The sequence below is a fragment of the Gouania willdenowi genome, unplaced genomic scaffold (assembly GCF_900634775.1).
Source record: "Gouania willdenowi unplaced genomic scaffold, fGouWil2.1 scaffold_119_arrow_ctg1, whole genome shotgun sequence".
Lineage (NCBI taxonomy): Eukaryota > Metazoa > Chordata > Actinopteri > Blenniiformes > Gobiesocidae > Gouania > Gouania willdenowi.
The window spans coordinates 1,109,156-1,135,351 of NW_021144867.1; the positions used below are offsets into that span (position 1 = coordinate 1,109,156).

Below are 26,196 nucleotides of genomic sequence, written 5' to 3' on the forward strand. Positions count from 1 at the left end.
AGTGATTCAAATATAACTGTATTTGTATCTGGCATTGTATACTTAATAGGTTAATCACAGTTTGCCTAATTACAACTGTAACAAAATGTAAATTTTTCTATATTATTTTTTTCTATATTTTACTGATGTCATTAATATTAGATTTTATATATATATATATATATATATATATTCCTTGAGGTCTACTTTTACTAGATCTGAGCTATAAGCTGTGCTTTTACTTAAAGACAATATCCTCGTAAAACCTTAAAATTGCAATTTAAAAAACATTATACGTAAAACATTAGCACAAATTATCTAATGTAAAACCACGTCTTGAACGTTTTGATATTGTTTCGTAAAACAATTAGCTCTGGGCTGTAAGAATTACTTTAATCACAAAAAAATAATTTATCACAGTTATACCTAATGAAATATTTTACCTTCATGTGTTGTACTTAAAGTTTTAAGGTAACAACAATGCTGTGAATCTTTAAACATTGAATTTATCCCTGTTTTAAGGTTAAAACAAAGAGGTTGTGATAGGACTGCAGCACAAATAAAACAATTGTCTTTAGAGGAAATCCAAACGATCGACATCATTCACGGAAATGCTGATCAATTTATATGTTATTGATGAGGTGCATCTACTTTGTTTTTTCAATATTACACTGCTGAGGAATCCGGTTAACAAAGGTATTAAAACGAAGCCAACATGACTATGCTATCGGTTTTATTTTGTGTTTTTTTTTTTCTTCATTTCATGATGTCACTTCCGGAGCTGAGTGCGACAATTTAAGAAGTCACTTCCGGCGCGGGGCATGGAGGTTCTGCAGCTGAACCCTCTTGGAGAACTCAGACATTCTGTTGCACGTTGTACATTCTGATTGACAGCACAGCCATACCTATCAATTTTTGGATTTGAAAATAATCTAATTATTATTTATTTAAAAAATAAATCAGTCTTGCATGAATCACGTGATGGTCAAGCATTTTGAATTTCCGTTGTCGCTACTTTCTCTATACATTTACAAAACATTCAAGAAATATATCAACACGGGCACCCTATGATTATTTTTATTATTTTGTTGTCTCCCTATTCCTTTGTAGTTGTATGTTCATTTCTGTACTACATTGTATTGTATTTAAGTGAGTCTAAATAAAAAATAATAAAAATACTCTCTATAAGGCTCTGGGTAGTGATGATCCACTACTTTGAGCGGAAACTAAACACTGAAGCTTCCGCTGTCAACACTTCCTGTTGTCTTTCTGTCTTTCACACTGGGAAAGATGGCTTTACCACCGAGCCAATGGATCATTAAACTGGCAGCCTGTTTGTTTTTCACGGGTGAGTTTCACAGTCACATTGCTGAATGTGTAACAGCCTTTTTGGTTCTTAAAGTCTGACGTCTTTGTGCTCTGAGCTAACCGGAATGCTAAGCTAGCTAGTGTTAGCACTATCTCTAGCATTTTAAAATAAACCTAAACTTAATGAGTTTATCGTGAAACGTGACTTTTCTATCACCACAGTTATATGAATATTCATTATAGTTGACATATAGAGCAGTAGTTTAATTCGTTTACTCGTTGTTTGTTACTTTCGCTCTCGTCGGTGGGTTTAAACCTCTCTTTTTGATCACTCGGTATCAACGTGACTGCTCGTGATTCATCCGCTCAGGATCAACGACTCCACCAAACTCCATTCATACTTATGGTTATTTATATGTATTTGTTTCCTTTGCTTTACCACAAACAGGACCAGACGTAATTAAGCTTCTCACTGAATGGTCATTTAGTGTAGGTACATTCAGCGTACAATTGAAGTCAGCATAATGATGGTCCATTGTTCTATGAATCTGATAACCTCAATTTCTTTTATTTATTTATTTGAATAATATCCACTGTGTTATCCAGGGAGTTTATTATTTGCTCCACAGTATATAGTCATCTTAAATATGTAAATCCTTGTTTTAATCAGAAATAAAATGGGTTAAAGGTAACAAAAAATGGTGGAAAAAGATGGTAAAATTAGATTGAAAAAAAAAAAAAAAAAAAAAACTACACTACAATTGCAAATTAGAATGGCCAAAAAATAGTAAAAAAAAAAAAAAAAAAAAAAAGAGTTCAAAGTGTCAATATTGGAACAATTCGTTTAAACTGGCAAATAATGGGCATAACAAATTGTGAATGTGGTTAAATTGTCAAAGTATAAGCATGAAATACGGTGAAAAGAGGTTAAAAGTGACGATAATGGGTCACCATATGTGACATGTGGTGGAAAGGGTTTATAAATGTCTTGAAAGTGGAAAGAAATGTTTCATTAGTTTAGTTTATTTGACAACACATTAATGTTACGAAAAGATGCTTTGTACCAGATTTAGCTCATTTAGCTTATTTCCATCTGCAGTCCCCGGGCATGTAACAAATACGTGCAATGTAAGCTGAACAGTAATCATTTAAAATGAATCAGATGGTTTATTTTCATGAAACCATCACAGCCTAAACTCTATACAACATAGTAAAAAGTGTTTGCTACAATATTACATTTGTAAAATTTAAGTGTGCTGATGCAGACTCAGCTGGTTATCGAGGATGCATTTCTTTAAATTTCAAGAGAAACGATTCAGATCTGCAGACGGCTTCAGACTGGCAGGGAGTTGATTCCATTGGTTAATGGTTTCATATGAAAAGGTTGTCTGTGCAAAGGCACAGGATCTTTTCGGGACGGCACAGTTTCTGTGCAGAAAAGGCATTGAAATTTGATGGCGAAGTGGCAGAAATGGGAGTAATGAAGCAAAAATGTATTAAAAGGAGCATAAATATGGCGTAAAAAAGTGACGTAAAATAGGTTAAAATATGGTGAGTTTGGTGTAGGAAAGGGTAAAAATAGCTAAAAATGGGCTCAACTTGTTCAAAAATTCATTTTAGTTTCTTCAAGTTATCTGTTGACTTCCTCTCAGTGTCTCGCAACCTCAAATGGGGTCCTGACCCCCATGTTGAGAACGCCTGTCTTAGTGGGTCAAGAATTGTACCAATAATTATAATAATGATTAAGTCTTATTGTCATATATGTACAGCTACATACACACAATGTGTTCTCTGCATTTAACCCATCCCTGAGGAGTGGTGGGTAGCCATGGTGTGGTGCAGTTAGGGTTAAGGGACTTGCTCAACATCAAACAGTGATGGCCCTGGTGAGATTCAAACCACTGACACTCCCATTACAAGCCCATTTCCGTAGCCACTTGACTAAATGTATGTCAAAGTTGCAAACACAAAAGTTCCTGTACCATTCTCAGCATGATTAAACCCGTTGCCTTCAAACTTTATCCATGTGTTGCATTTCCTCTTTTTATGTCTTTGTCACTTGGAGCCAAATCTTCACTAAGCCTCCATGTGCGTTTATATTGTTTGCTTATTTTTTTTAAATCTTTTTTTATTTTTCAGGTGTCGGCTGTAATTCGGTGGAAAAGAAGATTTATGTGCATCTCAACTACACATTCCCATGTGTGAGGCTTCTTAATGCGACACATCAAATAGGCTGCCAGTGTGAGTAAAGTCTTATTTAGCATTTGTCATTTCTATCAGATAATAATAGACTCTTCTGTCAGTATTTTCTACATGTTCAGTGTGTTCTAATGTAACGTGTGTGTCCAAGGGCCTTGGTTTCAGTACACAATTTAAGAAGTGTTTCCTGTGTGTCTAATCCAGTCAGCTACTGGTTTGAAAACCATAAAATGCTGCTTTGAATAAAAGTGCTAATCTAGAAAAGATTAAAGACTTGTGGAGTCTCTTTAATGATCATGGGTCAGTTTAGATCATTAGTATTAATTAATTTTCTTTAATGTTTTTTTTTCAGCCTCATTGTCGGGTAACGTGGGCGTCCTCCATGAGCTCGAGTCTGAGGAAAACCTGGACTGGGTCCTGACCTCTGGTCCTAATCCTCCATACATGGTTATCTTAGAGTCGCGACTCTTCACTAGGTAAACTAAACACAGCCTACACAAGGATTTTCAACCTTGGGGCCGTGACCCCATGTTGGTCACCTGGAAATAAAATGGGGTCACCTGAAATGTCTAATAATAATAATAAAATACATAAAAATGACTCGTTGAAATTATACATAAAAAAGAAAAGGAAAAAAATATATATATTGATACATATATTTAAATGTATCTATTTTGCACAAAAACAATACATTATATCAGAAATAGATATACAGTGCAGGAAGAGGAAGAAAGCTCATATTTTCCAAATTAAAACAGCACACACACAATCTCAAACAATTGTATTTGTATGCTTTCACTTTCTCAAATGTAAATCTAGTTAAAATAAAATGCAGTATAAAAATAACTGAGCTGGCGCATATTGTCACTTGGTGCACTAATACTGGCTACTTTGTGTTTGTAACACAGTATAACAAACATGATCAAAAAACATATTTTAGAGAAAAAAGGCTCCGGGGTTTACCAGAAATTTGTGATTAAAAATGGTGTCACGACAAGTAAAAGGTTGGGAACCAGTGACCTACAGTCTGCAGAGGAAACTTTACACCCAATCTGTTTTTGGTTTGATGATTTTTTTATTTGTTAAATTGAGAGAATTAAAAGACTATATTCTATATAAATTAAGTCAGATGTGAACAGACATATAGTATATTTATTATATGCTTAATTTTAAAACTCACTACTTTAGTTGATAGTAACTTTCCCACATGTACAAAAAATGCAAACCTGTCCTTGTCTGGTAAATATCCCCGTGTCATCTCTTTATCCCCGTGCCTCAGATCCATCATGATGAAACTAAAGGAGGGCTCTGGTAGGGTTGCTGGTGTTGTTGTTGTGGCACCAAACACAAACCCACCTGAAGGCTTTTCTCCACACACCGCCTGCCCCAACGACAACTCGGGTAGGTCCAAGGTTTGCATGCAGAAACCTTAGTCTTAGATTAGTTGCATAAAAAAAGCAACTAACTTTTTTCATAATATTTTAAGTTTTCATTTATTCAAACAACTTTTGTCAGAAAAATTACTTTGATCTCCTGACATGTTTTGATTGCCAACCGTCAGTCTTCCTCAGAGGCGTCTGCTAATTGCATTGATGTGTCTTCATGAGTTCTTTCTGGGCGTGGCCAACTTGACAGTTCTATCAGGCTGGCCACGCCCCCTGTCGCCCGATGGTGACGGGGGTCGTGGAGAAGAGGGTCCCAGGTGTGCGAGAGTATAAATGTTCTCTCATCCCTGTTGATATTGAAGCTCCACCCCCTGATCTCGATGGCTATTTTAATGCAGCATTTGTGTTTGTTTCCTCCTTAGCAATTATTTTTGTGCCTCTGAGGAAGACTGACAGTTGGCAGTCGAAAATTGCCAGGAGATTAAAATAGATTCCAAAATAAATTGACGGAAAAAAGTTGTCTGAATAAATTTAACCATAACATATTGTTTCAAAAAAGACGACAAAATAAACATGCTGGAACTGATTTTTTTTTCATGTCTATGTGAACAGTATAATACCAAATACCCCACAAACTGCCACAGCCAAACTTTTTACCGTCTTTTTTCTTAATCTCCTACATGAAATCATTTGGTTGAGAAAATGTTGACTTTGGTTGCACAAAATCCTTGAAATTGCCACAGATGCGTCAGCACTGAGACCTACATGAGGGGCTATATTTACTTCCTCAAACAGGGTCACTTCCCTGACGCATTCCGTTCGCATTAGAAGTTGCATTTGTTTTTGTAATGTGAACGACTACATTAAAAAAAATTGGATTTATCAAAAAATGATACCCAATCTGGATTTTTTTTTATGTAATCGTTCACAATGTGACCGTAGCCTTTGTTATAGCTCACGATTTAATGTGCACAACTATCATGATTGTAGACAGTAGACACTCAAAGTGGAGAATAATTTATCTCTTCTCAATATGTTTTATAAGCACGTAAGTAATAACAAACATTCATTCAAGGAGGTGTATGTAAATATAGATATTTCACGGTTTATTTATGCTACCTGAAAGCACTTCATTTAATCTTTTTTGTTCCTCAGGCGTGTATACAGAGAACTATGATCCCACCCTGGCCCACTGTAATGCAACAGTGTGGAATCCACTGGGAAACGGGTTGGCCTACGAGGAGTTTGACTTCCCCATCTTCTCTGTGAAAGACGACAATGACACTCGGGTCATACGGCAGGTAAAAAAAAAAGTGCCCGTATTGGTCTCTCTATAGACGGGCAGACCAAATCAATCCCAATTGCCCCCCCTTGTTCTGTAGAACATGTGACTGTAAAACACTTAGAAACATGTCAGGGAAATTTGCTCAGCTTTTAAATATTTTCTCTTATTTAAGGTTTTCTAAGTTAGTAATACGACCATCATCATGACCGACAATTGAAATGGACAGAAGTCGGTATTACAAACCTGCTCAAATTGTTAGTGTGTTTGTGCCTGTCCCAATCCAACAAAAAAGGAAAAGTTTGGCCCCAAAAAAAAAATCTAAACGCCTGCCACCAGGTGAGCTGCAGCAGGCAATAGAAGAAGAATCCAAACAAGTGTTAAAAATCTCCAAAAACCAACATTATAACAACATAAATGCACAATAATGACTTCAAAAACACAATATGACAACAAATATGCACAAAATTTCTCACAAAACACACATTATGACAACAATAATGTTACAATAAAGTTACTCGCGAAACATACAAGACAAATCGATAACAAAAATATTAAAAAAAGCAACAACAAAACACTAAATGACTAATACAAAACACAAAATGACAGGGAAATGTACAAAACTACAATTAAAAACATGCAAAATGACTCAAAAATGCATAAATGACAAGAAAAAAAATCACAAAATTAATCCAAAAACACTAAACACGCACAGACACACAAAATGAAAAGAATTCAACCGTTTACTCCTTTTTTGGAGCAAATTTTTTTTGATTTATTGATCAATGAGGCCTACACTATAAATTTATATGATAAAAAATATTGATTGAATCATAAGAAACTTTCTCTGTGTGTGTTTTTTTGTACAGTGTTATCAGGACCATAACCGCAGAGTGAACGGCAGCAATCCTCAGTTTCCACTGTGTGCCATGCAGCTACGCTCATCCATGTCCGCTGTCACCAACACGGCCACGTGTAAGAGGAGGAACGACATCAACTTCAGCCTCACTCCAGGTGTTTACGCAACGTTACACAAAGCAAATGAAGCTGTGGGCTCATGCTTTAGGTTGCAAACAATCTGTACTTAATTCATAATTTGTTTTACACACACACACACACACACACACACACACACACACACACACACACACACACACACACACACACACACACACACACACACACACAGCTGACAGAGAGAAAGTAAGAGTATTTTCATCTGGTTTAATCAACAATAGTAGAAAAATCTAGTTGGATACCTTTAATTTTCTCTCAATTTCAAGTGTTTCTTATTCTTATTTTGGAAAGAAATATATCAAAATCTCAATATTTTTTGCATTGGCTACTTTCAATGAATTAATACTAGGGATGTAAGGATATATCCTAAATAGGCTAAAAATCGATGCAAATAAGGGGGATTTAAATCGTTACAGCACAGTATGTGCGTCAATACTCTGCATAACCCTCTGGGGCCTAAGGCGTCTTTGCTGTCTTTTCATTGCGTTTGATTTTACCTTTATAATTCATATAAGGAAATCCATAAACCTTGCTTGTTTGGTATAATTTTTTTCAGGACAACCTCCTAAATGTGGCTGTGAAGTATTTTCTCTTGCTTGTATAGCAAATCTAAACTATATATTTCAAAAACTTATATTCAGATGAATCAGAAAAAACAGTTATATACATAGCTATTTACAGTGAAATGCAAGCAATGCTTCAGGCGATTTTGTACAACTATTTACAAAAACAGTATGAATCACAAATACAGGGAAATGCGAATTATCTGTGCCTCATTGTGTTGATATAAAACAATAAACAAATATATTAGACACTACACTCCAAACTCGCTCACTACACATTAACTAAACAGTCAAATCAGAATGATAATCACTGTTATCTCAAATCTGTCAACTCACCCTCTCTTTTTCTGTCTCTGTTTACCTGTCGCTTGAAAACAAAATATGATTGGACAATGGGATTCTTCTTCTCAACCAATAGGAAAAAGCTATAATGAGTCATTACAGCGTGGTTCTTTCTTGCTGCACAGCACTTTTGCATTCGTTTTAGACGCACTCTGCAGTGTCTTCCTGCACGGAGCACTCAAAGCTCAAGAAAATGTCACAGAAAAACACGCACACATTTTCCCTCATAACTCCACTTCTGTTTGGCCTATCAACATGATTTAAAGACTGGTTTGTAGTTTGACATTCGTACTTTCGACGCTGCGCTTTTCCGCTATTGGCTCTTAAAAACGATCACGTGATCAGGACGCACCGGCGCGTCCGTTGGCCCCAGAGGGTTAAACGATATAGGGTGCTGTGACTGTCTTAGTGCTGCTTGTTTTGACTACACGGCGAGAGAAGAGCTTTAATAGAATCAAAAAAAGAAGACCCGATACAGGCAGGGCTCAACAGAACACGTCCTAAACCCATGGTATAATGATCGAAATTAAGCTCGAACCGTCGGCACAGAGTGACACACGATGCATACACACAGATACACACCCACGCACACACACACCTAAAGAAAAATATGTCAATTCCAAGCCAGGAACATAAGCAAACTTTAAAAAAAAGAAAGTCACCCTCTATTTCTTCTACTGTATTTATGATTTGAAAACATTTCTTGTATTGTTATGTTTTGTTTTTAAAAAATATGTATTTTGTTCAACTTTGCATAGCGATAAATTAAGAAATGTGAAGTTTAAAACAGTTCAACCTGTTTGTAAGAAGGTTATAAGAATAAAATTTATTAGTTAAATAAAATCTTGAAATTTTAAATAAGAATCTGTATTTTGCATAATCTGTTTTTTTTCTCCAAAATATGATCTCATGTATTCAAATTGAAAGGACTTAAGTGCATCATCACTTCTCAGTCCTTGATTTGAGTTTCTTTAAAAAAATAAAATTAATAAAAAATCGGGCTTTAATTGTTGGCGGAGTGAATCCTTACACCCCTAATTAATACATGTTTTAATGCTACTTTATGATCTTTTAGACAGGGTGTGTGATGAACTGGGTGACTTCAACATTTGGGCCTCCTCCAGGCCGATGAACACAACGACCAAGGGCCACAAAGAGTTTGAGAGCGTGGTCATCGCAGCTGCCAGGGTGAGTTCCAGCCCTCAGCCACCTTAAACGAGCACGAAAAATGACAGAGAATCAGGAAACGGCATCGGCGCTTTGTGCATTTTTTTCTGCAGATGGACAGCAGGTCTTTCTTCTTCGACATCGCTCCAGGAGCAGAAAGCACCGCCTCTGGCATCGTCACGCTGCTAGCAGCAGCACACGCTCTGCGCAGAGCCACTCAGGAGGCTCCGCCCAATCGCACCATCCTCTACACTTTCTTCCAAGGGGTCGGTTCATTGTGCATTATTATCAGCATTATTCCAGCTGTGGACTCTGTAATCAATCTCATCAGTGCTGAGTGTTTGTGTGTTTGTTTGTTTGTTTTATTTTTAATCCACAGGAGACGTTTGACTACATTGGCAGCTCGAGGATGGTGTACGACATGGAGAATAATCAATTTCCATTGGACCTTGACAACATCCACTCAGTGCTGGAAGTTAGCCAGGTATAAATTCTGATTTATTTAGGAGCTTTAGTCTTGATCAGTGCACGCTCGTCCCACGCCTGTTTTTGTTTTAAATCACAATCAACTCGGAAAGTTGTCGCACGTGAGGATACACCTTGCTCCGCCCATACGTTACCTATAAAAGGTCCGTTGAACGCCCTTAATGAATGTTCACGAATACGAATTTCACGGTGGATCAAGGGGGAGAACGAGCAAATAAAACAAATTTCACTCAATGCGAGGTGGAGGTAATAATTGTTGAGGTGGACACACGCAGGAGACACAGTGAATGTTACGAATGATAGAAAGACAGATCGCGTTGCCTTAGAGTGTCAGACTGTGACCAGTGGCGTAGCGAACAACAGCTTTTTCAAACTTGTGCAAGTACTTCAAAGAAGATTTAAAGTAATATGAAATATAAAAAATATACATTCTTAACTCGATAAACAATGGGTGCTTCTGCTTCAAGGTTCATATATCACAATGAACAATGTAAACTTTGCATATCAAATAGTAAAAACAAGTGAAAAACAATAATAAATAAATGGACAAAATAAACAATATGCTTATAGCTTCACACAGTGTCCATAGTTGGCACACAACATCCAGAAGTGCACATCAATTTATTTTTAAAAGGTGTAAACATTAAATATGCAGTATAAAAATGCAATTACAATTACAAACCCAGTATTAAAACAAAACATGTCAAATTAATTCTACAAAAATATAGAATACAAGTATTTAAATTGTACACAAGTTCACATAGTGCATTGTCTGCAGTTGGCACCAAATATTTCCACATGTGCACAACTTTAGAGAAAAAAACAATTAAACATGATACATGTGCAATAAAAATTAGGTTAAGTAATAAAGACAAGAAAGTGAAACATTGGATTTTACTCCCATGTTCAACATCTACAAATGCTACATTGGCTCTAGCAGTGGCATTTTCAAGACTTGGCTTGTGCAAAAGTCGTGATCAGGTCTTCCATGTCTTCTTGTGCTCTACTGAAGAAACCTTCTTAGTGATGCTGAGTAAAAAGAGGAAAAAAATAAATATTATATAACGTATTTACACCACTATGGCACTGTTAAATAAGTCCAGCTTATCCAAGTTAAAATCAAATATATATCATTTACACTTTTTTGCCTGACGTGATACCACTCACTCACTGGCTGCACCGTGCATACACAGAGTTGCTTAGGTAGGGAGTAGGCTACATGACATTTTTTCACACAAATGTCAATAATTTTGTACCTCTTAGGTCGTCTATTTGTTCTTTTAAACAGTAACTTTGGATTGGATGAAAGTACTACTCAATTACATTTGATTTATGGAACGCTAGCATGCATGCTGTCTGACTGATACAGTGATGCTAGCCTAGTAGCACGGTAAACTAGTTACACACACAACACTTAAGTTAAAGACTGTCAGGCCCACGCTTGTCACTTTTTACACTTAACCGCTGTCCTGCTTTTTTTTTTTTACTCCTTTTCCTTCCTTTCAGCACGCAGCCTGTACGAGCCGCTCCCTGACTGAGACACAGGAAGGGGGAGGGGTGCGTTTGGCTCATTTGAGGGGGCCCAGTCAGGAAATTTGCGATGGCAAATTGTCACTGCAACTGGTCATTTTTGGGCTCTTTGTGTCAAATTTGTTGGCTCTCAGGGGGCCCCTGGTGGCTTGGGGAATAATTTGAGAAGTACTTACAACAATTTGAAATGAAAAATAACTGCCATCAAAACTGCAGTTTCATTGGATTTGTGTATTTGGAGGGACTGAGATATGTACAACTGAGTTAGTTGGTTATTTACACATTGACTGTCATTTTAAATTTTTTCCTGTGGGCCGAATTGGGAGCTTTAAATTGTTGCATTTGCGTTGAAGACGTGGTCGAGATCTGCTTTTGTCAAAGAGTGGTCCTTTAGCGACTCCTAGTGGTCTGTTAGATTATTGAACAAATACATTTTTCAAACTAATATTGTATTTTTAAAAAAGTGTTTCTGAAACCGCTCACAATCAACTCCAAAACTGTGTAAATTGGAATTGTGTCATTGACTAGGGTGATTGAACAAATCGATTGGTTTTGTCAAGTTAGGGGGCTACGGAATTTATATTTTATTGGTTATTTGATCCTTGGTCTGAAAACGTTTGAGTTTCACACGCTGTTCTAGATAGAATTATCAGTAAATAAACATTTTTTATATTCGACACTAATCACAATATTTATTTATTTTTTACAGTTTTTGTCATGTTTATAAGGTTGTTGACATCACTGGCTATCCATGTCTCCTCACCTTTGGCCTTTTTAATGAAGCAATACAATAATATAAATACATTTGACAATTAGATGTATTTTCATCCCGGTGCCAGTAATACTCACCTTATTCAGAATAATTTGTAATAATTATCAGTCATCTAATAACATTACATGGTTGTTGCTGATTACAGCAACTAACATGGAACAGAACAGCCATGTTCATAAATATTAATTGTATATCAGGGATATATTGATATCTGATATTTATTATGGGACTACGGATGGAAATGAGCATTTGGCTAAATTCAGTGTATTTACAACTTCAGCTGTACATTAATACACACTGTCCCACTCAAATAAATAAATGTATTTCATCCATTGGTTTTTAATAAATACACTTTTTAAAAGTAAACTGTGTATTCTAATGTTGATCATTGGCTGTAGGTGGGACTTCACTCTGACTCCAAGCTCTGGCTTCACTCTGATCCTGTTTCCAGAAAGAACAGCAGCGTTAAAGAGGAGGTCTGTGTGTAAATCTGTTGATTTCTTTTATTTAGGCCGTAGCTTTAAGGGCAGCCTTTAAATGTATGGAGATTTTCTTGTTCCCATTTCAGGTGGAAAAGCTCGTAAACGGCTTAAAATCAGCTTCCGCTGGGTTAAACGTCTCCGTGGATGAGCCTGACGTCTCTCAGCCTCTCCCTCCATCATCATTCCAGAGGTTCCTTCTCGCTCGGCCAATCCCTGGCGTCGTTATCGGGAATTATCGCTCTAGTTTCACCAATAGGTTATTACTGTAGTATTTTTAACCAAAGCAGTACATGGTCACATGTTTATCGTAAAAAAAAAAATTGCCTTGTGACGTAACTGGTTTGTTGTGTTTGCAGGTATTATGAGAGCATGTACGATAACGCTGAGTACCTGAACGTGTCTTACCCTGAAAACATGACGTCAGAAGAACAGTTGGAACATTTTCCCGAGACCGTTAAGGTATAGTTACTAAATACTTTGTGGAAGTGATCACTTTGGATGCTTTCAAGAAACTAAGAATATTGTTTGAACAATTTGAGCCCATTTTTGCTTATTTTTACCCTTTTTCTGCAACAACATTAAACTTGTCATATTTTAACCTATCTTCATCACTTTTTCTTGCCATATTTTTGCTCTTTTTATTGCGTTTTTGCTACATTACTCCCTTTCTGCTACTTCTCCATCAAATTTAAATGTCTTTTAGGCACACTTTTTCCACTTTCATGACAATTTCAGCACTTATAAACCCTTTCCACCACTTTTCCCACCTAATGTCGCATATGATGTGTAACAAATGTAGAAGAGCCAGGATTAGTGCACAAAGTGACAAGATGCGCCAGCTCAGATATTTTTATACTGCTTTGTTTTACTTATTTATTCATTTATTCTAGGGATGCACCGAATATATTTGGCCAACTATTGCATAAAAAGCCACATTCGGCTAGTAGCGTATGACGCAATCAAACAATGTGTCGTGCAGTGATTTTGAGTCGGAAAAGTGTGTGCGCGTTGCTGCAGGAGCACAGCAGCAGCTCCTCCTTTCCACACACAAACACAGCCAGACTCTCTCCTTTACGCTTAAAACTCTCCATCGTTCGTCACCGAGTCCGTTGTTAGCGCTGTGAGCCACGAATCTGTAAACATCGCTATCGTTTCCTCAGTTCACAAGCGATGTTGGGTCTCGCTGCATAGGCTGGTGTAGCATTAGCACGGAGTGCTAACAGCTGATGTGTGTAAACAATGGGTACGTGACTCCAAGCAGTGACTCCCAACACCATCAGCAGCAGAAAAAGTAGTGCAGTTTGCATTTACATAGATGGCAATATTTATAATATATATTCTATATTAAACCACAGTGTTTTAGCTGTTATATAGTTGGAGAGGGAGGAGCTCGCATGTTAGGTGACGTCACCTGCCAACGTGGGCAAAATCCAACTCGCCCGTTTAAAGCTGACTTTTTACAAAATGTGCAATAAGAAACATAACATTTTCTGCTTTGGCCCTCTGAATGAGGCTAAATGGATGTATATCACTGGAGCAAAACCATTATAAAGTGCTTTTTTTTCATCATACCTCACCTTTAATGTACTTTAACTTTTTTTTGGAATGCAAGTTTTGTTTTATTTGAAGGGCTAATATAAATGAAAAACTTTGTTGTACTTTTTTTGAAAAGCAAAGGCTACTAGAATATCTAAAAAATGTCAGAATATTCAATAAACATTTACTTTCTTTAAAAAACATGTCTAAAAATGTATTATAGCCTATATGCACTATTAAAAATTTTTTTTTAAAAAAAATCAGTGGAAAACTTAACAGCATTCGGTATACGGCCAAGCGTTTATATTTTATTCGGCTTCGGCCACAGATTTTCATTTTGGTGCATCCCTAATTTATTTAATATTCTTCCTTTTTCTCTTGCTTTTCTCGATTCATATTTGAGAAAGTGAAAGTTGAGAATACAGTTGTTTAATATTTTGTGTTTTAATTTGAAAAAGAATAATATATGTTTTTAATCAGTAATTTATTTAATTTTTTCATCAATTACTAGACACTTCCGGTGACCCCATTTAAATTTCAGGCAACCTCACATGGGGTCGCGATCCCAATGTTGAAAAACAGTGTTTAAGCGAAAAAATTTTTTAAACATATTTAAATTTTTGCTTTTTGTTTCGCATTTAGTGACTATATGAAATACTGTATATTATCATTAACAACTGAATACTATTCTATTATCAATCAGTCCTCTGATCAATAATATAAGACCAGTAATGTATTGTTTTTTAGCTCCCAGTCCACAATTTCTTATGGCTCTAAATAATGTTATGCTGGTTTCTTTGTATGAGATAAATTCACTGTATTGTGATGATAGGACAGGTTTGACACTTTAATATTTTCAGGCCTCGGTCTTGTTTTGCAGGTTGATACAAAGCTTCATGTTTACTGATGCAAAGCTGCTTCATAAGTTCTCACAAGGCTTCCCTTTTTCTCTCCGTTGTTATTATTTTAAGACTTTGACGGAGGTGGCCACACTGGTGGCTCGAGCTCTTTACGTTCAGGCAGGAGGAAACGAAACTCAACTCGCCAACATCACCGCTGACCCCCAGATTGTAAGGTTTTTTTAATTACTTTGGAACCATTTTTACCAGAGTTTGACTTAAAACCTTAAATTAAGCATTTTTGCATCTTATCTTAAGCTCTTACTTGGGTTTACATGTAAAATCCAAGTCATTTGTTGTATATTGATGTGTGATATTCAGTGTTTTCAATAGATTTCTTTTGTAAAGCTAACTTAGGCTACGAAAGCAGCTCAATCCTAGTGGTTTTCTGTGTAGTATTTTGCAATGGTTTCTTTTCTGTTTACTTCTTATACTAATTTAATTAGTCTAATTATGAGTATAACAACTGCTTTTTAACAGGTGAACCAAATGCTGTATAGCTTCCTTGTTCGGGCGAATAATTCCTGGTTACAACAGTTGGTTCCTACAGATTTTACAAATCATCTGGGTAAATTATTATTTTTTCTCTGCTTTCATAAAAAAAAATAGAAGGGAAATGCCCACTTTTAATGCTTTCTTTTTTTGTTTTCTTTATCTCAGCTGACAGACCCACAAACTTTTACGTGGGCGTCATACAATATTTTAGCGAACCCACTACTCTGGTCCAGTACATGCTGGCCAACATGACGGGCAGCGTTGTAAATGTGACACAGGAAGACTGTCAGAAGCAGAGGGAGGATAAAGATGATGATCAGAGCAAACATGTAAGACATTAAGGTTTTTTTCATTTTCTTCTTCGTCAATGTGTTGGTTTTCAAATAAAAATTGAGGATAAAAGTCATGATGATCTTCTGTTTTGGGGTACTAAAACCACATTGGGTTTGATTGATTTTTTTTTTTTTTTTTTAAAGCGTTGAAATCACGGGTGTCAAACTCATGTAGGGTTCACGGGCCAAACACTGACCAGTTTGATCTGAAGTGGGCTGCAAATTTGTAGTGAAAAGAGTATTTTAACAATAATGTGCCGCCCAAGTTGGCACTTCCACGTGTTAGTGATATATACAGTGTGTAAAACACCTACAGTATCCAAGTAATACATTAGAGTCGACAAAAGGGACAATGCATATTAATGAATGTAACAGTAAGAAAATATGCCACATTTAGCACTTTAGCACCCCCTGCTGACAAATGCGAGTCACTGCAGGATCTTTGCTTCAAAATTCCTTGATTTTGTGATCAGTCTTTGGTCATTTCTAGGAGAATATTGTGGTATTGTCTGTAACAAATTTCAGAATTTAAAATTTTCCTATAGTTTTTTCTACAATTTGCAAGAAATCTAAAGTTGTCATGTGATTAAAGTGCAGGAAAATTCCAAATATTGTGGAGTTTCATTGCGTGGGACTAAGATATCTAAAACTGAATAATTTGATCATTTACACAACGATTAATAATTTCTCTGTCAAATTACTTCCTCTGAGTCCTGTGGGCTGGAATGGATGCTCTAAAGCACGTGTCATTAAGAACTAGTTTGATCTCAAGTGGGCTACAGATTCTAAGTGGAGAAAAAAGAGCAATTTTAACATCATTGTGCCCTAATTTTCAATATCAATCCCTGTAGGATCTTCACTTAAGAACTTTTTGATATTATAACCAATTTTTGTGTCATATAAAGGAATTTTGTGGCATTTCTTGTGAGAAATTGCAAGAATTATTATAATGTTTACAGTTCTTTCCACAATTTGCAAATTAAAAATGACTGTATTCTAGTGATATAAGCATGGGAAAACTGTGGGCCCCTAAAAATATTGCGGAGTTTCACAAAAATTTTGAATTTGAGATATCGGCAACTGGAATATTTGGTAATTTACACGATAATTTATGTTCTTATTTCTACTGTCTCCTGTGGGCCGAATTGGATGGTCTAAAGGGCCAGATTTGGGCCCCAGGCCTTGAGTTTTACACAAATACTTTAAGTACTTAATTCAAATTTAGATATTCTGACATAATTATTAATCATATAGAATATGCGAAAAAAAATGGGTCACAATAGAAGGTCAATGCAATGTTTGAGGAAATATAAATAAGGCATCCTTCCCTTATTCCCTGCTAATCTTAATCACCCAGTTTGCTTGTGTTTTAACATTTTTTGAAATCTTTATTGCACGTCCTGCTGCTCTTAAGCAAACTGACATTGTTGCTTTATAACTTCCTTGTCTTCCTCCATCACTCAGCTGTACACCTACATGTGGGTGCAAGGGGCGGCTCCCCCCAACAGCACCGAGCGGGAGGGATTCTGCGTTCGCTCCACCGTTCATCGTTCCATAGCCGTCTCACCAGCCTTTGAACTGCACGAGTACACCACCTCAAATTACTCCACATGGACGGAGTCGGTGTGGAAGCCCATCACTGGACGCATTTTCCTCGTGGCCAGTCACGACTTGGAGGTAAAAGCCTGAAAATGAACACAAAATGTTTGGATTCTTGTCACTTTTCCCCACAGGTGGAGTTTGACATCTCGAGATTCGCGACAACCACAATGTGTGCGTAGCATAGACAATAATGCAAAAATTATTAGTAAGAAACAAAATTTGCATCCACCGTCCCAAATACAGGTCAACATGCATGTTCTCACTCATTCATGCTCTTAAAGGATTAAATGCTTCTCAAATACAGCAGCATATCACAAGTATCATATAGAGGGTTTTCACAGTGCGTCATCAACACAAACTTCTAGATTTAAGGTCTTCCGTTGTGTATGGGCTTGGTGAAATCCAGGTAGTTGACGATATCAGGATACATAATAGACAGAAGACTCTCCGGGTCATCATTGATCCAAGACCAGGGAGCCCACTCGAATGGCTCTGCACCACCAGTAAACTGTATTTTTTCCAAATATTGTGCCCTTTCCTGCAGACCAAGGTCCTCCCTGTATGCCTTTGCGTGTATATTGCATTTTGAGGAGCTTTTCTGTGATTTATCCATTGCAACGTACACCTCTGTGAGCCTCCAACATGTAGTGTCAACAGCCGCTTACCTCCAACATGGCCGCGCTTCCGTGTTACTGCCCAGAAGGTGAAAACCCTCTATGCTGTATGAAAGCTCAGAATTGTCTGTTTTTAACCATATAAACCATTCTCAGACACAACCATCACAGCAAATCCAGTCAATTATTTTGTCAAACTTGGGGGAAAAAATGGCGACATAAACAAGCCAGAACTCCTCACCTTTAAAGTGATGCCATATCTTACTGAATCCATATATTCCATCCAAAGTGGTCTCAAAATCTTCCTTAGACATCCCAGCATTTAGTCCAAAACACAGTAAAACTGCTGTAAAAAAAATTACAATGTAACATCCTATTTACAAGAAGAAAGCAACTCCGCCCTGATTTCTTCTTCTTTTTTTTTTTTATCTCTGTGAGGCTGACCGTGTCTTTAAAAATCCTCATTGATTAATGTTGTAAATTCGTAACAAAATCAGGCCAGCGGCCGCTTTCTGCTTTGTTTTTGCTGCAGTACCATACATGAACTGCTGGGTGCAGTGTCGCGTCATCATTTACAAAGGCCACAGTTACGTAATGTTTTTTATTTCAGAATTAGTTATTCCGCATGAAATTATTCTAAATTAAAGTGTTCTGCTTCATGTTTACATGGAAGTAGTAATTTTGAATTGAGGTTTACAGGTGCTGGTCATAAAAGTAGAATGTTATGGAAAAGTTGATTATTTCAGTAATTTTTCCGCTAGAAGTAATACACTCCTAGCGGAAAACCACTCAGAAGACCACATAATAAGAACTATTTTCACTTTTATTTTGATTGTAGTTTTGAAGCAGCAGCTCGACTATAACATACACTTTCACTTTTGTCCACGGGGCAGAAGAAGGAGATAGAGAGGCAGACGACCGTACTTTGCAAACAAAACCAGCAGTTAATGCAACAACTGCTCTACCTCCACTATACAGGACGTTGAGTTAAAAATGGAACAGGCTTCATGTCCCGATGAAGCCTGTTCCATTTTTCCATCTCCGTGTGTGTGTGTAATAAGTCTGTGTGAATGTCCGCATGTTTACGCCTCCATCCATCTACTCTTTTCATTACATCCATGTCTTCTAAGGCTCTTCTTCCATCCTGAACTATGTCTTCACCAGCACGTCATCGCGAGAAGTCGAGCATGCGCAGAACTTCTGGAATTAACTTAAAGCGGATTTAAGTGTTTACAAGATCGATGAATTATTTAATTCAGAATTAAAATCGGAATAAACCAGCAACCTAATTTGGATTTAAGTTTGATTGTGTTGAAATGAAGTGTTTACAAGGTCAGGTAAAGAGGATTTAACTTTTATTCTGAATTAAAGAGGAATTAAAGCTCCCATGTAAATGTGGCCATTGTGAAGAAGAATTGCGCAACAGAAGAAGAACAAAGTCACATGACTCGAGCGCTAAAAAAATAACAACAAATCAATTTGTATACATTATGTACAGTCACTGTGTTTTATGGCACTTAAATTATTTGTATTTTATGTACATTGTATTAAGAATTGTATTTTTTCAAATGCCGTGTATGTTTTTCCCCCAACAATGAGACAATTCTCTGCTCTCCATCAGATGCTGACACTCGGCGTGGGCATCACCGTGTTGCTCACGTCCCTTGTTCTAACGTACGTCATCAGCTCTAAGGCTGATATACTGTTCAGTTCTGGGAGGGAGCCCACTAGCGCCACCTACTGAGCAGGACGGACACAGCTCTGAATCACCACCACTATTAAAAAAAAATGACTACTTCAGTCTTAATCAGACATGGACAGTTTTCTTTCAAACAGTATGTATAGGTACATGAGGCTCGGCTTGAAAATGAAATGCTTATGGACTCACTGAGGTGAGGCATGACACAAGGACTGGACTGGACTGATCCAGCCTGAACGGATCTGGACTCATCATCAGGACCAGAGATCATCAGCGTCCTAACCTACAAAAAAGATGTTAATATTTCTTTTAAGCAAGATTTATTTCCTTCTTTTTATTCCTTAAAGAATGTTTTGTTGGACTGTCACTAAACGGCAAAAAATTGTAATTTTGAATGGGTGTATAATTTTTAATTTGTGACTTTGGATGCTCACGTGTCTGAATTTTGTATGAGGATGGCAGCGGTGTGTGTAATACTGTAGACGTCCTCTCCACGAGTGAAGGTAACTTATTGAAAAGCTCTTAAAGGAGTAGGGACTACTCTCTTAGTGGTCAATGATAAACTTTTGAAGTAGATGTTTATCCAAATTTGTCAATCAGGTGAAGTTTTCTCAAACACATCGTCTACATGTGGTTTCAGACACACACAGTAGTTTCACATGTTGATAGGTTTTTTTTCTCAGAAGCTTTCGACCAATCGGCGACGAGAAGAAACATCATTAAAACTTTTATTTGATTAAAAAACAACACTGGTACTCTCTAGTTGTGCACATTTCTATTTGGTTTCTGTTGTTGGCACAAGTCTCTTTTAAGGTCTAAAAATCGTGAGATGGAAGATTTTATTCAATGGCTGGAATCAAAGACCAATTGTGATGCCTTTGTTAAGGAAAAATAAAATGAACGTGACTTTTTCTCCAGTGTTCTTTTTCACTCTGATGTGACTTTTACACAAACGGAAAGAAATACAAACCTATCGTATAAAACGACAAACAAACCTGGACGTTGCATTTCATGAGAAATACGAGTTATCAAAGGTGGGATGTATTGTGCAACAGGACACTACAACAGTTGTATAGCAGGAAGTGGGAGGGTTCAGATACTTAAATCTACACAATCTACTACACTCCACATTGTTTTTAAGATATGTTAAAATAAATAAAAAAGCCTGGTTAGTTTTCTAACTGCAATATTTTTTGTCTTCCAAAATATTGTATTATCGTGAGCTATTATTTATCGTATCGTAACTTCTGTCTGTTGTCCCACCTCTATTGGTGAATAATTGTCAAGATTATATTAAAGACTGTATTTACCCTATTTATGGTAAATATAGAATAAATAAACTTTAGTGGTTGTTTTTATGATCTGTACGTGACATTTCATGCAAAATCTAGTTAACTCGTCCCACCACTAATTTTTGATAAATATTTATCAATAATTGTCAAAATTATGATAAAACTATTTTTTCTTTAATGTCCCAACAGTGTTGTAATGGTTAATATCAAATTAATTATACTTAATTTTTAATTGTTTTTTTATATATAACCTGGAAGTGACAAGAATCACCCGGTATTGTATGGAGGTAGAATATGTTCAATCAAAAAAGAAAATTACTTCAATCAAAAAAAGTTTACTTCAATCTACGGTAGAGGATTAGGGCCAATTTTGATGGAGAAAATAATTTTGGGCAGACCAAGAAAAAAGTTGAAATTTCAAGAATAAAGTTGAAATTTCAACATTAATCTCGAAATTCCGACTTTAATCTTGACATATTTCGACTTTATTCTCCAAATTTCAGCATTAATTTCCAAATTTCAAGAGTCCAGCTGCGTATCTCCCAAATTTCGACAATCTCAAAATTTTGACTTTTTTTTAAAAAAAATTCTCCATCAAAATTGGCCCTAATCCTCTTCCGCATCAATATAAAAAAGAGAAACTTTTCAACAATAAAAAAAAGTTAATTTCAATTAAAAAAAAAAACCTTTTAAATTAAAGAAAAAAGTGTTCCAATTCAATAATTTGGGTTTCAAATGTTTTTTGTTTTTGCATTTGAACACTTTTTCTTTTTTTTCCAAAAAAATAATAATTTTTGATTGATTTTATTTTTTTAATTGAAAATCTGTTTTTGATTGAATAATAAATACACAAATCTAACTCCATGTTATTGTACTTCAGCTGTAGATTCACAGGTCTGTGTGTAAGTGTGTGTGTGTGTGTTCTGCTAGTGTGAGGAGGGGGAGGGGCCAAACTGTAACTGGGGGCGGAGTTCTCGGTTCTACGGCTGAGAGGAAAGAAAGTAGAAAGTGGGAGAATATCTGAATGAACGACCTGCTGTAAGTAAAAAAACGTGTTTTTATCCGCAGTTAAAACATATGTGAACGTGCTCCCGTGGTGTTCTGTGTGTGTTTTGTGCGCGTGGTGAAAGCAGCATGGAGGCGCGGGGCGGATCCGGTTCCTCTAACAATAGTGGACGCGCTGCTCGCCTTTTCTTTTTTTTTTTTTCCTGGAACCGCAGCCAAGTTTAGATCCTGGTTCTGCTCCATTGTTGTTCCTGTGGAGGCCGCACGGCTCCATGGAGCGGGTTACAGGAGGTTTACTGTTAATATGAGCGAAGGTGGAGGAATGGGAGCCGCCTGGAGGGAAGGTAGAGCCTCCTGTTTGATTGTAGGCCGAAGGTGTTGGCTTCTCCTGTGCTGGAGGACGTCCATTGCCCCACTGTAAGGAGAAGACACCGAGGGGGGCAGACTGGTGCAGGCCTGGGAGTCTACTATTGTCTCCTGGGTTTATTTTGTTGGTTCCACAAGTGTTCATGTCCCCACAGTAAGTAGTTAGCCCTGTGGTGGCCTTTTGTGTCTGTGGAGTAATGGTGAATAATTGATGCAGCCTGACTGACTCCTGATCTGTGTCACCACCACAGCAGAAAGTAGAGCTGTGCATTGTCATGACTCTGACGATACCATTCACGATTTGCATGTCACAATACGATATATCCCGATGTATCGTTGCAAATTTCACTTTTACAAGTACAAAATGGTATGAAATACATGTATTTGATTTGTTTAAAGTTGTGAGAACAAGTAAAGCAGCGTTTTTTTCAACCTTTGGCCATGACCCCATATGGTATATGTGTCAAACTCATGGCCCAGGGGCCAAATCTGGCCCTTTGGAGTAGAGGTGTCCCGATCCGATTTTGATAACGGTCCGATATCAGCCAAAAAACTAATATTGGATTTTATCGGCATGCATTTAAAATCACAGATATAAGCGCTCAGACAAAATGTTCCGCTCCAGCACTTCTCCAACAAAGTAACCTACTGTTACTGACTATTGTTCTATGTTTGAGTAACATCACTTGATCAAGCCTTTTCTAAACATTCCACACTACAAATAAGTAATAAAAGTATGTATGATTCGTGCTTATATCGTATCGGATCAATATCGGCCGATACGCAAGGCTGCAATATCGGAAGTGAAAAAGTTGTATTGGGACATCCCTACTTTGGAGCATCCAATTCGGCCCGCAGGAGAAAGTGAAAATGACAGAGAAAACACGAATCATTGTGTAAATAAAACTTAACAACATTTGCAGGTGCTCACAGTTTTCCCGGTGCTTAAATTACATGATTGCAGTCATTTTTAATGTTAAACTGTTGGAAAAACTCTTTTTTTTTTTTTTTTTTTTTTTTTACAAAATCCTTCAATTTTTCTCATATTATTACATATTTCTTTTTATTAAATAGAAATTGGTATAAAATCTACGAAATTTAAAGTGAAGATCCTGTTTGGGACTGATATCTGTCACTTATTGCTTGAATATTGTCTGTTTCTTACAAATTTAGTATTTTATGTATACGTAGAAGTGCAAACTAGGTCACAATATTGTTGAAAATACTTATTTCCCGCTTAAACTCTGTGGCCCACTTGAGAGCAAGCGGTTCCGTATTTGGCCCCTTAACTAAAATGAGTTTGACGCCCTTGCCATATGGGGTCGCCTGAAATATCTAGTCATTCATTTTTTAAAAAAAACTACTGATCAAAAATATATATCTTAAATTTTTTAGATATCTTTTTCAAATGAAGACGCAACACACAATTTTAAACCACTGTTCTATACTTTCTCAAATATAAATTTAGTTTAAATTCACTTATTTTTTATTGTAACACAGTATATAAAAAAAAATGATCAAAAACTAATTCTAGCAACAACAACAACAACAACAAAGTTTGGGGTTTCCAGAAATCTGTGATATCAAAATGGGGTTACGATTTATTGGCACCATATAATTATAATTTTTTTGCTAAAAACATGATTAAAAAAAACAGTTTGGACATATTTCGGATCAATACAATAACCACACGGGGAAATATTGCAATATATCGCCGAATCATTTCTTACACCCTTACTAGAAAGTGGTTGAATTCCAAACTAAAGCAGGTAATTGTGCCTGCAGTGGAGAAGCAGGGCCCCAAAGAGCTGGGGGAAAAGATCAACCTCCTAAACGACCAGTTTTATAGTAAGAATCAAGTGTTTTGTGCTTTCTGTGAAACTCTATGCACATGTTTTAAAGTGATCTCACAGAATGGCCATAAAATGCCTCCAAAGGGCCAATAAAGCTGAGAGCAAACATTTCTACGGGGTAACTGTAAATGGGCCACCATTATCCTCAGTGGTTATACAACATAAAAGAGGGACGATAAGTGCTGCTGTTAATTCCCCCCCCCCCCCAAAAAAAATCAAAAGATTCGAGGACATTCATGGATTATTCATTCAACATGACAGTTACAGAAGAGATGGTAAACTACATCTGTAGCCATAGATTTTTGTCTGTGCACTACAACAACCGTCAACATCTTTATTGTATGTTTACATTCCAATGAAGCATGCAGGTAGAAGTAAGTGCCTTGCCCAAAGGCACAATAAGAGCCATTATTAGGAGAACGGGAGCAGTATTTGCATCTCTCACCCCCCGCCAATGGAACCCAAACAAGGCGTTGTGTTTTTTGTTTTTTTCCCCAGGTGCCACAAACAGTCCATTCATTGTCATGTTTTGACTTGTTTTTATCACACACATTACAAACAGTTCACATTTTATTTAATAACTTTAAAACAAATAAAACGTTTCCTTCCCAAATCTGATTTTTCCACACCTAAAGTGTGCTTTTTTTAAATAAAAAAAAAAAACTAAATTAACATTTAATATCAACATTAGAATTGTTTAAGCGAAATAATTGTCAAAAAATGGTTAAAAGCTAAATTAATGTTTAAAAAAAGATTAGCTTTATACTAATATTTCTATTTGATAAAGCCTGAGTTTCTTGAAAGTAAACAAAAGTGCTTAAAGAGATCAGTAATCAGTAATTAAATACTTTAATTTTACAACAAATTGGATCCTAACCACTGCTCTGACTTTCCGTCACACACTGATGGACAGTGGGATAATGTGGGATGATACTAACATACTACTCGCACTAAGTGAGTACGGTATGTAGTGCGTTCTCATTAGATAGTATGAAAAGATTGAGTATGCGAGAATACTCGATGTACAGTATACTATATGGGGACATTTTTTATGACTAGTGTGAACTCGTCATAAAACTGCCCCATGATGCATTGCGAGCAGAACGTAGATTAGTCCTGAGCCTGGTGTTACGGTCTGAGTTTACTTCCGTACTGAGATTCTCTTAAAATCTCTAACACAATGGCGAGTCTCTGAAAATCTCTGAAATGTCGGCATTAAAAGTTTTTCCACGAGTTTTATGGATCGAATATCCACATGTTGATATTCTACTTTGTCTCTTTCTCACTTAAAATGTTTTTAGAATTTTCAAGGTGGAGAATTAACGAGATATTTAGCCTCAGTGTGCTTCAGTTTTTGTGGTTGTAGGTTTGAAATGCATCTTGGGAAACGTGGAAGTATACTTCAGTGGGAAAGCTCATCATCCTAATCAGACGTGCAGTATATAGTAGTAGACAGACAGGTATTACTCATTGAGCTTGTGTTGTATAGTACAGAGTGTGACATTTCCATCACAGCCGTAGTGTCAGTCATTTTAACAGTGGAGCCACTTCCTGTTTGGGTGGACAGATGTGTCAAAAATGATTGACCCACTAATGATTGTCCATCCCTGGCGTGCGAGCACACACACACACACACTCACACACACAGCTGCTTTGGTGTGCTGACTAGTTGACAGAACCAGTTGTCATGGCTTTCTTTTTCCCTTGTTGGTTTTTACTCTTTACTTGTGGACACTGTGGGTGGTGATGTGTGTGTGTGTGTGGCCCTGGAGCACTGATGGGGCTGATGGGCCTCTCCCTCTCCCAGCAGGAGCCTGGGTGTGAGCATGCTTATTTTCACAGTTGTCCTATCAGACCTCTCTAATGGCTGCAGCGGTTGAAGCTGGTCATCTCTGAGACGTCCCAGCCTCCTGCTTTAGCTCCAACAGCTGCTCTGCCGTCCCTCAGCCAGAGGCTGAAAACTCCTTCAATAGGTGCTGGATTTTCTTTTT

At 36.9% G+C, this 26,196-nt stretch overlaps 1 protein-coding gene across 1 annotated transcript; it reads left to right on the top strand.

Annotated features, from left to right (window-relative positions):
- Positions 1-1,202: 1,202 nt before the first annotated feature.
- LOC114458456 (nicastrin-like) lies at positions 1,203-20,601 on the top strand. The gene is made up of 17 exons (XM_028440827.1): positions 1,203-1,327; positions 3,427-3,528; positions 3,839-3,962; positions 4,766-4,887; positions 6,027-6,172; positions 7,023-7,167; positions 9,151-9,263; positions 9,356-9,508; positions 9,622-9,726; positions 12,429-12,506; positions 12,599-12,768; positions 12,869-12,971; positions 15,020-15,118; positions 15,428-15,515; positions 15,608-15,771; positions 17,239-17,451; positions 19,612-20,601. Exons 1-17 carry the CDS (start codon positions 1,270-1,272, stop codon positions 19,732-19,734), a joined length of 2,106 nt encoding a protein of 701 aa, XP_028296628.1. The 5' UTR covers positions 1,203-1,269; the 3' UTR covers positions 19,735-20,601.
- The last annotated feature ends 5,595 nt before the right edge of the window (positions 20,602-26,196 follow it).